This window comes from Homalodisca vitripennis, chromosome 2 (genome assembly GCF_021130785.1).
Source record: "Homalodisca vitripennis isolate AUS2020 chromosome 2, UT_GWSS_2.1, whole genome shotgun sequence".
NCBI lineage: Eukaryota > Metazoa > Arthropoda > Insecta > Hemiptera > Cicadellidae > Homalodisca > Homalodisca vitripennis.
The window spans coordinates 238563303-238579088 of NC_060208.1; the positions used below are offsets into that span (position 1 = coordinate 238563303).

The following is a 15786-nucleotide window of genomic DNA, read 5'->3' on the forward strand; positions in this document are numbered from 1 at the left end:
ATTGAGAGATTAAAGAAATATGGTTGTTTTATCAAAATTTGTAATAATTCTGTCATTAATGAATTTTGAATGAAAATTATTAGTTTCGGATAAACTAGCTATTGACTATTGACTATTGACTATTGACTATAACATATTATTATTATCAAATACATACTTAATAATTTTGTTGTGTGAGCACAAATATTCCAATTACCATAGAGTAAAAGAAAAAGGCTGGTGTATAGTCTGTTATTTAATTTATCATGAATTTTATGGCAAAGCTACATTAATTCCCCTATAAATGTAAATTATACTAAAATTTCAATTGTGATTTGTTATAAAGTAAATTATACAAACTTTGAAGCAATAGATAAATTCAAATGAATGTTTATTTTTTCAAGTTTTACTGTTAACTTAAATATTGGATTTTCCAGATTTTCTGGTGATGAAGAAGTTTCAATATTTGAAGATGGTGAGTATTTAGAAAAATAATATTGTTGTTTCTTTTATAATATAATAATAAGGTAAAAGCCTGACCAAAATTGGTTTTTGATTTAACCTCCTCATGGTGGAAAGGGAAACATAAATAATTTCAAACATAGATAATATATATATATATATATATATATATATATATATATATATATATATATCGTATTAATTTTATTTTTGCAAGACCTTTCAGAATCATAGATTCTATTGTTACATTTTTTGTGAAGTTGCCTGACAATAACATTTTTGATTCTGAAAGGCCTCACAAAAATAAAATTGATAATTAAAAATGTGTAATGATTTACTAGTCATATTTAAATCTTTCCAGTGTTCCAAGAATCTTCATTATACATTCATAATTATATAATAAAAACGTTTTTATAATCAAAATTGAATTACAACTACATTGTTTAACTGTAGCAAACATAAAATATCAGCTAGGCCAACGTGTAAGACTGTACCATTTCATTCAAGTAATTTCAAGTAATATTTACATTCAGGCGTAAGTAACATTAATGAAAACTTGATTAAATGTAGTGACTACTTATTTTGCTATTAAATTACTAAGGTCTTTGTAATTTTTTTCACATTTATGTATTCGTTCATAACATTTTTTTCTAAATGCTTATTTAAAATAAAAATAAATTTGTAAAATACAATGAAGCGGGAGTTTAAACAATATTCAACATTTACATAGAATTGTCCAGGCCCAGACCAGATCCTGCCATCAGAGGCGTTGTGGACATCAGAAGCCGACGGGAGGGTGAGACTACAGGTGGCAGAGACAAGTGGAGTGGCAGCACAGCCACCCATATCTGTGCCGGGGCTGCTACACCGCACTGCCACACGCTACCCAAACCACCAGGCACTGCAGTTTAAGGATGCAGACGGATCCTGGACCGCCATCACTTTCAAGTATGTACATACAAAAACTGGGAAGTGCAGTATTAAATCCAAAGCTAAAAATTAAGCTGAAATTCCAAGTAATTTTTCTCAAAGAAGTAGACACATTCTCGAGGTACATTGGGCAGAATTAGAAGGATTAGCGTAAAAATGAGCACATCTCATCAGTGAAACTTACGGAACTACTAGTTAAGTAATTCAACTTTTAGTAGGTTGAGAATGGCTGTTGTTACCATTTGAGGCTGGTAGGAACCATAGTTGATGCGATCTTTCTTGTCGGTAAGCCTGATGTTCTCTCAATGATATAATACTCTCCATCTCCAGCTATTTGTTTTTACTCCGCTTTTTAGGGCAGCTTGTTAAGGACTGCGATGACAGAGTTTGATCATGGACTCCAAGTCGTCAAACGTCTAGGTTGTCAAACTACACATAACGTAGCTATGGTAGGAAAGGTGGATTCAATTGAATTTTGAGTTTAGCTCCAGTTCACCTTCCTTTTAATTGCAGCGTCTGTTATCTGATGCTGTCTTAGACTTGACTCCTGGAATTCTGCAATGAAACCTTCCTTTTAATGTTTAGTTTTGAGCTTTTTTGTCGTTGACTTTCTTTGGATCTCTTCAAATGAACATGACTCCAGATTCCAGGAGTCATGTCTGAGACAGCATCAAATACCAGACACTCCATTTAAAAGGAAGGTGAACTGGAGCTAAACTCAAAATTCGATTGTCACAATAGTTCAGCCATTTAGTATTTACGTGGTATCTTTTACACTTGCCTGTTTGCTGGAGAAATGATGCCAGCCCCCAATTATCAATATTAAAAGAGTGTAATTGAGTGTTTCAAATATGTACGGCACTTTTTACCTGGCAGCAGAAGTATGACAATTGAAAGCTAGAAAAGTGTTTATGTTTTAGGAAGCAGTGAATCCTTTTACATTTACCTGGAAATGGCTAGCAGCAGAAGTATGTTTAACTCATGTATGACAATTGAAAGCTAGAAAAGTGTTTATGTTTTAGGAAGCAGTGAATCCTTTTACATTTACCTGGAAATGGCTGGCAGCAGAAGTATGTTAACTCATGTATGACAATTGAAAGCTAGAAAAGTGTTTATGTTTTAGGAAGCAGTGAATCCTTTTACATTTACCTGGAAATGGCTAGCAGCAAAATTGTGTGAACTCATTATGATACTTTTTCCTTCCTAAATTAATGTTAAAAGCTTTTCAATACACTCACTGCTTTCAATTATCCAAAATGAGTGTTTACGTGTAGGATTATGTCATCAATATTTGATACTATATTTGATCATTTATTATACTACTTATTGGATGAATTCAATGTTTCGTGTCAGCTCTTTAAAATCTTTCAAACATAAAATCCCTGCCAACTGTTTTCATCTATTTGTTTTCCAATCCAGTGAACAATCCAGTTTCAGCTATTTAGAATAGAAACAATATGAAATTGAATCATCAAATGAGTGCCAGGCAGTGATGGTACCGGGCAAATGTGGAAAGATCTTCCATGCTGGTGCCGGTACTGTTCATCTGGCTGATGGACCAGGCTGTTTGACCAATGTGAAAGAGGCTCTCAGTGGGAGTAGTAATTACTTCTCAGATTAAGTTTCAGAATCACTATCTCCAGTTATCTATTACTACAGTATGTAGGAAACCTCATATGAGTTACCATATCTTCTTCCTACATACTGACAGAAAGGAGAGGAATCAAAAGGAAAAGAAGATTTTGTCAACTATTAATCATAGTAACTACAAATCTACCTAGTACTGTAGCTCAGAAAAGATTTTGGTGGATGTTAATTTTGATTTACTGTTTTGTTGCACAGGGAATATGAAGAGAATGTGAGAACGGTTGCCAAGGCCTTCATCCAGCTGGGACTTCAGAAGTATCACGGGGTTTGCATCATCGGGTTCAACTCTCCAGAGTGGTTCTATGCTGATCTTGGAGCAATCTATGCTGGGTAAATTACATTCGTAAATTGCACTCAGAATGATTTCATACATATTCTGCAGCAATTGCAAAAAGTGTTAGGAAATGTTGGAAATACCCTTCAAATGGTTGGTCTTAAAATTACTTATCTTAAGTGTTAAAACATTCATATTTTAAGGCATCATACCCAATAAAATTGGTAATGTAAACAAAATTGTGTACTAACAAGTTTTTAAACAACTAAAACTGTTAATGGCATGATTAATTAACAAATTATATTGTTCATTTCAAACTATTTTCCTTCGTGTATAGCTTTATTTTGTATGCCTGAATTATTTGTGAAGTTAATTAGTAGAATAGAAATTTAAAAGTAGAATAAGATAATTTTCTTCTAAGGGACAGGGGTTGTTGCTGGATAGTGAGACTTCTAAAACTTACTGCACACTAGAAGTACAAAAAAACGCTTAGTAGCTGACAGTTTCAGTTGTCCCAGAAAACACTGACAAAAAACAGCCAATGAGGTCTTTCTCACCAGTCTTGTTCAATCAAACATTGTAAAATTATACCTAGCTAACAAAATGGTCAGATATAATTGTTGGAAAGCTTTATAAATCATTGCTAATAATTTTTCTAGCTAGATAATTTAAGTATTTATTACCTCATTGCATAACTTATAAAATTGATTATATTTTTAAATACCCTCTTTGTGAAGATATTATCCCAGATAGCCATGCTTTGTGAGTATCGCTATCCAAGAGGATAATCATCTTCTCTTGGAAAGAAGATCATATCCTACTCTTATGGAAGCTGAATTAAAAGAGTTTAATTATCCTTGAGGTCTTCTACATTTACCATCTTCTTGTATGTTCAGTGTGCATCTAGTTCAAAATAGCTCTGTAGGATACAAAGTTGGGATTCCATAGAACAGTTGTGATTTTGTCATGTTTTCAATGCTGTGCACAAGTATTCCAAAGTATCAACCCTCATTTTCCATGATCCCTTGGAATCCAACAAACAGTGATGTTGATCCTTCAGATTTAAGTGATGACTTTGTAACTATCTCAAGTTTATGCGATGCCTTCAAAAATGCCTGGCTATCAGAGAAAGTTTTTATTGTGTTTCTTCTGTATCATAGAAATGACTCTCACAAGTCCAATTCTTAATGGCAGTGACCACCGCTTGAAATACTGTAGAGCAAAATCTTAGAGTGACCTCCAGTTTCCTACATTGCTGCTTGCCCCTGCAATTCCAGTATCAGTACCATTTTTTTGTCTTATAGCAACCATTCAAGTTCAAATCAAATCAAAATGCCTTTATTTACAAGCGTTTCTCAGTACATACACTGTTTTGCAGAACAACTCAAGTCATTATTAATGGCCTTACATACTAAATAACAAAGACTTGTGATTAAAACTAAAAGGAACAACATTGGATTATACTAAATACTAAAACTTATACACTAACAACTTAACTAAGTTATTTATCAACACATATGTAGTCCTTAAGTTTTAATTTAAAAGAATTGCAACTGTATTGCTTAAGGCTAAGGGGGAGGTCATTTTACAATTTAGGGCCGAAATACGAAAAACTTCTCCTCCCGACTTCATGCCTGACTTTTCGAAAGTCAAGAAGGTAGCCATGGCGGGTACTGTGTTGCGAGACCCCCTCCCGGAACAACAACCGCTCGCTCAGGTACTGCGGTTCCTGGTGTGATAGGACCTTATGGACCAATGAGCAAATCAACATCCTGCAGACGGACTCCACTGGTAGCAGGCTGGCAGCATCTCGAAAGGGGGACACGTGATCAAAACGTTTCAAGTTGAAAATGAAACGCACAGCAGAGTTTTGAAGTCTCTGAATACGTTCTAAGTCCCCCCGCGAGATGCTGTTACAATAGGCTGGATAGCAGTAGTAAATGACGGAAAAAACCATCGACTGCATAAGCTGAAGCTTCGCAAATTCCGGCAGTAGAGATCTGAATCTGTATAGACCTCTTAATCTGCCAAGTGCACGTTGTATGACATAAGTGATGTGTTCAGAGAATGTTAGATCGCTATCAAGCATGATGCCGAGCGTTTTCACCCTGTCACACAAGGTCAAAAACTCCCCATCAAGAGCAATCCCCACACCACTGTCTGTCAAGGCCTGTATTGTGTTGTGTGGTATAGTATGAAGGACAGTGCACTTGCCTACATTGAGCTTTAACCCATTGTCTACAGACCATTTACTGATGTTTTCAAGATCAGAGTTTATATGGGCAAAAGCCACCTGAACTGAGCTAGGGTCATAGGACAAATGCAACTGGCAGTCATCAGCATACATATGAGCCGTACAGTGTTTAATACACTTTGGGAAGTCAGAGGTGTACAGGTTAAACAGTACAGGACCAAGACAACTTCCCTGAGGCACACCTCGCTCCCTACTTAGAGAGGCAGATGTCTCGTCCTCAACCCTTGTCACCTGGCTTCTTCCTTCAAGATAAGACTTCACCCACTCAATAGCATTTTCTCCAAAGCTGCAATAGTGCATCTTGGCCAACAACATTTTGTGACTAATTGAGTCAAATGCCTGCGAATAATCCAACATAACAATGGAGTTGTATTTTCCACTGTCTTTAGAGTCAATCAAATCTGAAAATAAGTTGATCAGGGCAGTGCAAGTACTATGATTATGTCTGAAGCCAGATTGAGTTTTAGGAAGAATGTTCTTATCATCCATGTGCTTCATCAATTGCTTAGTAACAATTTTCTCCAATATTTTGGACATCGCTAGTAAAATCGATATTGGCCTAAGTTGATTAATACTATGAGGGGTGGGTACCTTAGGTAAGGGATGAACTATACTTTCTTTCCATCTTTGTGGAAACATGTCTTCAGACAAGGACTCATTTATCAAATGTGTGATGGCACCTAGTGCATATGGACTCACGGCTTTAATCATCTGAATAGTAATTTCATCGCTGCCCGCTGCTCTGGTTTTTATTTCATTCATTGCTGATTTCACGTCCTTGTCAGTGACTGCATGGAAGTTAAAATTAACGGCATCATTATTTATCTTGTTCGAGTTGAAATAAATTATTTTTTCTTTGCTAACCTCATTTGCACTGCCCATCTCAACAAAGTATCTGTTAATATAATTTATATTCAAATTATGAGGCAAACAGTTATTGGTAGAATTTCCAACTACATTAAATTTCTTGAGGCACGTCCAGAAATCTTTTGGGTTACTTTGAAGATGATAATTTTTCAAGAATCAAGAATCAAGAATCTGTTTATTGTCGTCCCACAATATTACAATGCATTGACAAAGTCATTTTGTTATACATTTACACAGTATAACAAGATAGTATAAAATAAAATACATACTAGACACTTATGGTTAAAAGTACAAGTCAAAAGGAAATAAAAATCTAAAAGGCTAAATCGTCTATACTACACAGAAGCATTTCATCTATACTATAAAAGGCTTTTTCTTTTAACCACTTAATTACAACATTTTTAAAGTTTTTTACAGGTAACATCCTTAGCAGACATAGGCAGCTTGTTAAACAGTTTTGATACCAATATAAGAGTATGCGTGCTGAGTTTTTTGTTAGTCTAGCGTGCTTTAGGTCAATAAGGTCTCGTTTGTCCTAGTGCAGTAGTCATGCTTAGAGCGTCTAAGTTTTAAATAAATCTAGATTTTCCTTAACATACATTAAGCTTTGCAAGATATAAATGGAAGGAACAGTGAGTATACTATGCTTTATAAATAGTGGCTTACAAGAGTCAGTGACATTAAAAATTAAACATTATGCGCAAAGCTTTCTTTTGGCATGAGAAGAACCTCCTTAGCCCCACCTGAATTTCCCCCAAAGAAAAGTTCCATACAAAAGATGTGAGTGGAATAATGCAAAGTATGCTTTCATTAATAGACTACAGCTTGTACAGGTTTTAAGTTTTTTTAGTAAAAATATAACTCTAGACAACCGAGCACAAATAGCATCTGTGTGAATGTTTCCAGGTAAGCTTAGAGTCTAAGTTAATTCCAAGTAGCTTAACTGACTTAGTTACAGAACTGGTTGCTTAGGCTAAAGATGATGTTTTCTGTCTTATCTTCATTCACACATAGGCCATTGGCAGAAAACCAGAGGTTGGACCTTTCTCTCATATATGTGATCATGGCTGCAATGATTGATTTCAGGATTTAAGTTAGAGCACATTAACGTAGTGTCATCAGCATAAAGTACACATTTATTAGGAACAAAATTTGGAAAATCGTTAATAAAGACAGTGAATAAGAAGGGACCCAGGACAGAGCCCTGGGGAACCCCGCTTACCACCTGCTTAAGATCCGACCTCTGTTCGCCTATTTTAACAAACTGGTATCGCTGTGATATATAAGAAGTTATAAGTGATAATTTCGTTACCTTCAACTCCATAGTACTTTAGTTTCTTAATAAGTTCTTGGTGAGGCACAGTATCAAAAAGCCTTGCTTAAGTCCAATAGCAAAGTGTTAACTTCTTCTTTATTTTCAAAACTATTAATAATATATGAGACGACACTCTCAACAGCCTTAATAGTAGATAAGCTTTGCCTAAAACCAAACTGTGCAGATAAAAGCAGGTGGTTAAATTCAAAAATAATACTCAATTTGACACTTAATAATATATTCAACCAACTTAGATAAGACAGGTACCAAGGCAATAGGTCCTGTAGTTATTTACATTATTTTTATCACCTTTTCTTATAAATAGGGACAGTGACTGTTACTTTTAGGCACTGTGGGAAGAGTCCAGCGTTGAACATCCAGTTTACAAGAAAAGTAAAAGGATACAAAATTTCACAAATTATTTTTTTAATTACAAAATTGGAGAGTCCAAAGACATCCTCAGCTCTTGAGTTACTAAGCCTAGTGGTTGTCTTAAGAATATCAGTAGGATTTACAGTGTGCCATTTTAAAGATGGTGCCTTAGGTCTATTTATGCCAGACGACTCTATCATATCACTGGAACTAGCTGTATTTAAGCCTAAATTAACATTTGTACTATTTACATGACTAGAAATATTTACAAAATAGTTGTTAAATTCATTAACAGAGATAGGAGGTAGCGTTTGAGAGCATTTTTTTGAAGCACGCCCTGTTTCTGTATTAATTACTCTCCAAGCTGCTTTGCATAGGTTATGCGACTGTAATATGAATTCATCATTGGCGTTCTTTTTTGCTAAGATTATCTGGTTTCCGATATAACTTCTTAATTCTCCTATGGTTTTTTCTAATAGGTCAGGATTAATTTTACATTTTTCATAACTTACATCAAGTAGTATCTTAATTTTAGCTAACAGAGGTGTATACCAACATTTGGGCTTTAGTACCTTATTGCCAAGATTATTTCCTAACTTAGTTTTCAAAGGACAGCAGTCATTAAAGTTGTGAGACACAACTTCCATAAAGTTGTTAAAAGCTACATCAAGATCATCTCCAGCAATTGCCTCTGTCCAGTCAGTGTTGCTTAGTCTATACTTTAATTTATTAATACTAACATCATTTAATACTCTGTAAGTATAGTTTGATTTTTACAGACATATTAGCAGGCGAGGAAGAGACATCAGCATTCGTGCAGACTAATTTAAATATTAAAAGCAGACCCAGGTGGTCAGAAATATGAGCCTGTACTGTTTTACAACTATACATTGAGGGGTGAAGGTTTGAGACAACAAAATTATCTAAGCATGAATTTCCTCTAGTAGGTAAATGGTTGAGGCAAAAACAGTCGTAGGACTTGAGGGTGTTGATATAAATTTAGTTTTTGAAGAGCTGCATCTATTGAGATCAACATTTAGGTCTCCCGCAATAACAATCTTAAAATTTCGATACTTAGCATTGTTGTTAACAAAATCAAGAAGCTGAGACCAACTTATATACAAAACCATCTAAAGATGAATCAGGGGTACGAATATACAGCTATGACTAACAATTTTATAGTACCAAAGGCTATCATTACAGATTCAAACAGTTTAGGTTCACAAATAGAGTCAATATTTACAACCGAAAAAAGGGTGTGGAAAGGCTTCCTTTACAAAAATTGCAGCTCCACCATATGAAGATGTCCTGCAGAAGCTATCAGCCAAGATGAAATTCAGTGAAATATGCCTTTTTTGCTTTCCATATGATCAGGTTCAATTTATTTCGTGCCTCTTTGTACAGTTCCCAGTCTCCATTAGTTCTGGACTTCCAATATTTTCTATGCAGTCTATTTTTAATTTTTGTATTCTTAATTATTTCATCATTTCTCCAAGGAGCCTTCTCTTTTGTGACTCTTTTATAAACAAGAGGGGCGTTTTCATCAAATACCTTTTTAATATTCCTTGAAATAGATTGTTCAATATTATCTATTCCATCTAATTGCGTTGCACTATTCCAGTTAACATTTGCGATTGCAGCTACAGCCCTTTCTTCATTGAAATGTTTAAAATCTCTGTAAATAATCATTTTAGGCGTTTTTTTTCTTATATTTAGGAACTTTAACCGTGCAATAAATAAGCCTGTGATCCGTTATTTTTATTCCTCTTTGATCTATAATACTAGGTGCGTCTATGACGCCGGTCCTCTCGATTTCAGCCGACCTGTCCACGATTATGTGGTCTAACAAGGTGGCTGAAGTTGCAGTAACTCTTGTTGGTTCATTTATAAGTTGTAATGCGTTTGATTCTTTCAAGAGTCGGCGTAAACATTTAGCTTCATGGCATGTCTTTAATAATAAATTAATGTTAAAATCCCCGAAACACATTACTGTGTTTACTTTCATAGCCAGGCAAACAAAGAGAGAGTGTAGAAGAGCTGACATCGAAGTGTACCTCACGTGTGGCGGCCTGTAAACCACACACAGACCAAACCTCACCCCTTCCACTTTGGCAATTAATAATGCAAAGAGTTTCAACTCCAGGGCCCACATCCGCTAGAGTGTATCGCTCGAAAGGAATACTCTCTCTCACGTACAGGGCCACACCTCCACCTGTCGTATCAATAGAGGAGTCGTTTAGGGTACCTTGGCGATCACAACGAAGTAGCGTGTACCCCGGTATATTGAAACCAACTGATGAGGTTTCAGGACGAAGCCAGGTCTCAGAAACCCTAAACGCATCAAAATCAAAGTCACGCACGAAAGAACTCATCTCATCAAAGCCTGTATTAAGAGACCTCATGTTTAGATGCGCGACCTTGAGACGTCTTTCACCCCCCCTCTCGGCTAGTTTCCCGACACCCGCGAGGTGTCCAGACTTCCACAAGCATCGTGGTTGTCATCAATGTCCTGCACGGGTTCGGGACTCAGGCCGAGATTTGAGACAACTTCATCCTGAAAACACGGGGGACAGGTGTTTTGTGCATCGGGAAGTTGCAAAGCTGCGGAGATAGCCTCCACAAACAGTGAGCCTAAGCGGGCGACACCTCTTATATTGAAGTTCCATGTTTAGTGGAAATAAATTAGAAACACAGTACACATCACTCCTCTTTTGCTCCTCTTTTTCAGGATAATTAATAATCTTATCCTTTTAACTTCCCTTGATATCTAAGGCACTTTAGTTTAGATATCTGTTAGTATTCCAATCATAATAAATATTTCCATTGCACAGCGATCTCAAAATTTTCTCTTGACCTGCAACAATATGATTTTCCTCTGTAATTTTATGTAAATTGATTAAGCGCAATGCTGACTTTCACTCTGACCTTAATCATAATTGTCATATAATGTGCCAAAAATACTGTATAGAATTACAGTTTCTGTTTAGATTATTTTAACTATTGCTCCAATATAGCTCAATATAGTCTAATCCCTGGAGGTGAACTATGTAAATAAAAGTCCTGATAAATGGGAAATACGGAACAATATTTTAAAGTATTGTAATGGAAAGTTAACGTGTTGTTTAAGAAGTCCAGTATCATAAAGTTCTCCTCAACATGAATTATACTTTAAAGTTTGATAACAATTTTGATCACACACAACTGTATTGCAGAGGTTTCGCAGTTGGAATGTACACCACAAACAACCCTGACGCTTGCTACCATTGTCTGCACACCAGTGAGGCCAACATATGTGTGGTGGAGGATGACAAGCAGCTGCAGAAAATCCTCAAGATTCGAGACCAGTTGCCGCACCTTCGGGCGATCATCCAGTACTCGGGCACTCCTAGTAACCCTGGCGTGATGAGCGTGAGTTGATTGTTTATATGAGTTGTCACTGGTTTTCTATAGGTTTGTTTTCCTTCTTATAATGGGTGGCCTATTGCCATACACTTAAGCCTCAAGGGCCTAATGCGCACTCCACAGACCAGTCAGTTCTATAAACTGCAGAAAACAACTGACCAGGTCCTTGTGGAGAAATTCACGACACTTGTCAAGACTACCAAATATTACACTCTCTTGCTATTGCAGTTCAATCAAATAGCAGGTGTTCAGAAGTTTCCTCCTGCCTGTCACACAATCTACACAGCAGATCCTCCCATAAAATACCAACTCTGTAAAGATGCTTCCTCAGGTGACCATATCCTGTAATTAGACCCACAACCTCAGAAGACACTGACCTAAAGAGAAAAGATCAGACACCATCACGAGGAAAGGCGACTGCAGGACTAACCTACTCATACTCAGACCCGTATACAGCCTCCACCTTCTCTCACTGATGTTCAGTGTGAACTGACTTCGAGACAACTCTGATGGATTCACAGCTAGAAATACCACAGTACGGTTCAGGCCCCATCATGTTGGACACCAAGCCCAAGTTGGCCAGGGCATCAGCTCTTTCCTTTCCAGAGACCTCCTCTTGACAAGAAACCCAACGTACAGTCACATACTGTTGATACCAAGGAATGAAACGACTTGATAACATTATCAGTCAAAGTTTGGAGTTGAACACACAAGAGTCCTACGTCTCCATGTTGCCTGCTGCCTGAAAATGGTAACCGTCTTACTCCTCTATCGCAGACGAATATTCTCATTCTGTAAAGCCCGTGACTTATGCTTGAAAATAGGTTTAGAGGCAAGTTCAAATTGAATTACCACAATTTTATAATTAGTGTAATAAATTTTCTTATATTTCCAACCCATGTATCTAATGGAATCTGGTATGCACATACGTTAAAATCTGGATATAAAACACATCACACATGTACTTATAAGTTAAGTGCGTAATTAGCAGTGAGCAACTTTTGTTTCTTATGACCATTGTGACAATAAATCTTCAATACTGGATGATATAACAGAGGAAATTATAAATTATTTGTTTCAGTGGACAGAGTTGATGGAACTTGGAAAGAACCAAGATGATACACAACTAAACGCAGCTCTGAAAAAGATAGCGATCAATGAATGCTGTACCCTGGTATTCACAGTAAGTTTTAGCAATAATATTATGTCTAGAATTGTTTGGAGTTGATTTATTCTCAGAAATACTAAATGAAGCATTTTAATACATTTGTAAGCAATAACAATATGTTATTTTCTATTTCCTCATAAAGATATCACTATGGTTGTTGTTTTAACTTAAAATTATGTAGATAAAAAGTAATTTATATTGATTAACTAAAAAGAAAGGCTAAGGGTATAGCACCTCTTTCTATGTTTGAAAAGGAAACAAAATTGCATTAAGCAGTTTATTGCTTGAAAAGTGTCTATATTGTAAACTTCAAATTCTAAGATGTGTATTGTACAGTGCACTTTAATAGCTGTAGAGTAGTTTAAAAGGTTGTTATTTTATGATTTAGTTAAGAATATTACTATCTATGTAAATGTGAAATAATCCTAGGGTCTTTGCATAAGGTTCTTTTGTTAACCTGTGCTCTATTATTCTATTATCCTAAAGCTCTTTTATGCCTAAGTTCTCTTGCTCCTTAAGTCTTCAGTATATCTGATCAATTGTACTCATTAAGACAGAACATTACATCATTTTTATGAGTAATTTAACATAAATAAATTACAACCCCTTTGTGACAACAACAAAGGATTAAATTGAGATGTATCCTGTACTGACTATCCATATGAAATTGTTACAAGATAATAATTAAAAATGTATACTCTGATTAATTCAGAAACAATTCATATTACACAATTACATTTTTAACTTTCCTTTAGAAAGGATCCCTGAAACCCTTACAGATTGACCACTTCCTTTTATTGATCCCCACATCTATTTCTAGACTGTTTACTCATTAGGCTACATCTGGTTAAAGTCACGTGTGAGTTGGGAACAAAAAGTAGTTCTACAACAGTTCTAATAATTTGTTTTTTTTTCAGTCTGGCACCGAAGGATTGTCTAAGGCAGTAATGCTCAGCCATGACAACCTGACGTGGGATAGCTACGCTGTCAGCAAATACTTGCAACTGGAAGAGGCTTCTGACAGTATAGTCTCTTATTTGCCGCTGAGTCATATAGCTGCCCAGGTAGGCTATCAGACACTGTCATATACATTAATAAATAAGATCTAAAGCGTAACTTAATATATCCATACTTAGCCTATACTCAAAATATCCATAAAAAATATAATTAGAGAAAAAAATTTAAAATATTAATTTTCTGCATTTAAGCCATTACTAATTCAAGAAATTAATGTGATCAGCTGTATCTATACAATGATTTTTACGCTTTGACGGCCACCACTGTTGCAGTTGGGCAATACAAATTCTCAGAATAACTGATAGTGTCGGTGTTGAACATAAAATGAGGATTAATAGACACTAGACAATATCTTTGAGACTTATTACAGAGTCATACAGTTGTAAAATATTTTATGGATGTGATTTCTAGTTAAGGCTCGTTATTCCATGAGAAGAACTCATCCAGCATATAGAATGTGTGGTCATATAGCCAACTCCTTGTGTCCTCTTTAAATAGGCTTGCCATAATTTTTCACCGGCCAACCGGGACGCCTCTGTTCGAAATGCGTGGGGGGGAGGGATAAATATGAAGTCAAATTTTAAGAAAACCAAAAAACTTTGTGTATAATTGTATGAATTTAATTTAATTTCTAAATAATATAAAAGTGATTATATCTTATAACAATAAAAATACAGTTTGGGTTATATATTTTTGCACGGCTTTCATTAAATAAATTGAAACCATTAAGCAATACAAGCTTACTTCAGGCTATACCTTAAAAACATTGACAGCTATAAAATGTAAAAGCAAGGCTTATTTTTTATACCATTCGTATTTTTCACTAGAGCAAATCTTTCTCAATACGTAAGTCTTTTTTGTTTTTTATTTTTTCATAAAATTCAGTGCAGCTAACTGCAAAGTTAACTTTGCATAACATTAAATTTCGAACTGTGGATTCATGAATTAATCCTCGATCATCACTCCAGGCAATGTTCATCATGGAGAAAACTCTTTCAACTGGAGCAGATGTTCCAGGAAGACAGTAAACATATTCAATTATAAGTCCAAGATTTGGCACTGAAATATTCTGCTGTTTAAAAGAATGGAACAGCTCCATCCATTTTTCTTCACTTGGTTTCTTCTCATCTTCTTTTTTCCCATACTTCTACTTTTGAGGCCCAAAATCTCTGGGCAAGGACAAGCTCATCAAAAAGTTCGTCGTGTTTATCTTGAGTTTGCCGGTACTTTTATTAATTACTTCTGCAATTCTTTCAATGTTTTCCCATGAAATGCTGTTTTCATTGATCCAGACGAAATCTTGAGCTTCTCCAAAACTATTTTCCCAAAGTGTAATGTAAGAAATAGACCTACTGTAAAATTCATTAAAATCACTGGTCATTTGGTTACAGTCAACATTGCTTTTACCCTTAAGTGTTTTAAGGACCGTTTTTGCTCCATATGGGATGAAGTTAGACTCCTTTCTTTCATGCAAATTTTCCTTCAACTTTTTTAAGGCATGTACAACATCAATAGCACTGGATTTGTTTTTCTCCATGGCTAAAATTGTTTTATTAAACAATGCTAGTTGACCATGTACAAACCGTAGGAACAATACACCTCGCTCATCATCAAAGAAGTTCTTTATCAGAGATGGACACATTTCCTGAGACAAGAAGTACTCTTTCAAAGCAGAAAACATTTGAATCATCCTTTCAATTGTTGGCATAAGGGAGAGAAATCTAGTATTTCCGTGTTGTATTAATTTGCGGTGTTCAATGTCTGCAAATTCGCAGAATTCTTTGAGTTGAGTAACTCTTACAGTGTAAATGTGAAAATACTTGTAGATTTTCACAACAAGGGCTTCGATTTCAATGGGAAGCACATCTACAGCAGTCTGGACAGCGTTGTGGACGATATGAGCACCACAACCAATACCATTTATTGATGTTCCAAGTTCATTCTTTATAAGAGCAAATACATTGTTTTTCCCTCTTCACTTTACTCCACCAAAGTTTATATTGCAGTTATCACCACAAAATCCTACAACTTTCTCTTCTAATTTGTTTTCTTTAACAACTGTCACAGGTGATTCAAAAATATTCCAGCGGTTTCGCCTG

At 35.6% G+C, this 15786-nt stretch overlaps 1 protein-coding gene across 1 annotated transcript in view; it reads left to right on the plus strand.

Annotated features, from left to right (window-relative positions):
• Positions 1 to 15786, plus strand: part of LOC124355523 (very long-chain-fatty-acid--CoA ligase bubblegum-like) — a 42886-nt gene that overhangs the window by 13313 nt on the left and 13787 nt on the right. Inside the window, exons 4-9 of the mRNA XM_046806687.1 lie at positions 417 to 454; positions 1182 to 1389; positions 3214 to 3348; positions 11313 to 11508; positions 12584 to 12685; positions 13588 to 13734. Of these exons, the coding sequence (XP_046662643.1) occupies positions 417 to 454; positions 1182 to 1389; positions 3214 to 3348; positions 11313 to 11508; positions 12584 to 12685; positions 13588 to 13734 (826 nt within the window). The remainder of the gene's footprint in view (positions 1 to 416; positions 455 to 1181; positions 1390 to 3213; positions 3349 to 11312; positions 11509 to 12583; positions 12686 to 13587; positions 13735 to 15786) is intronic.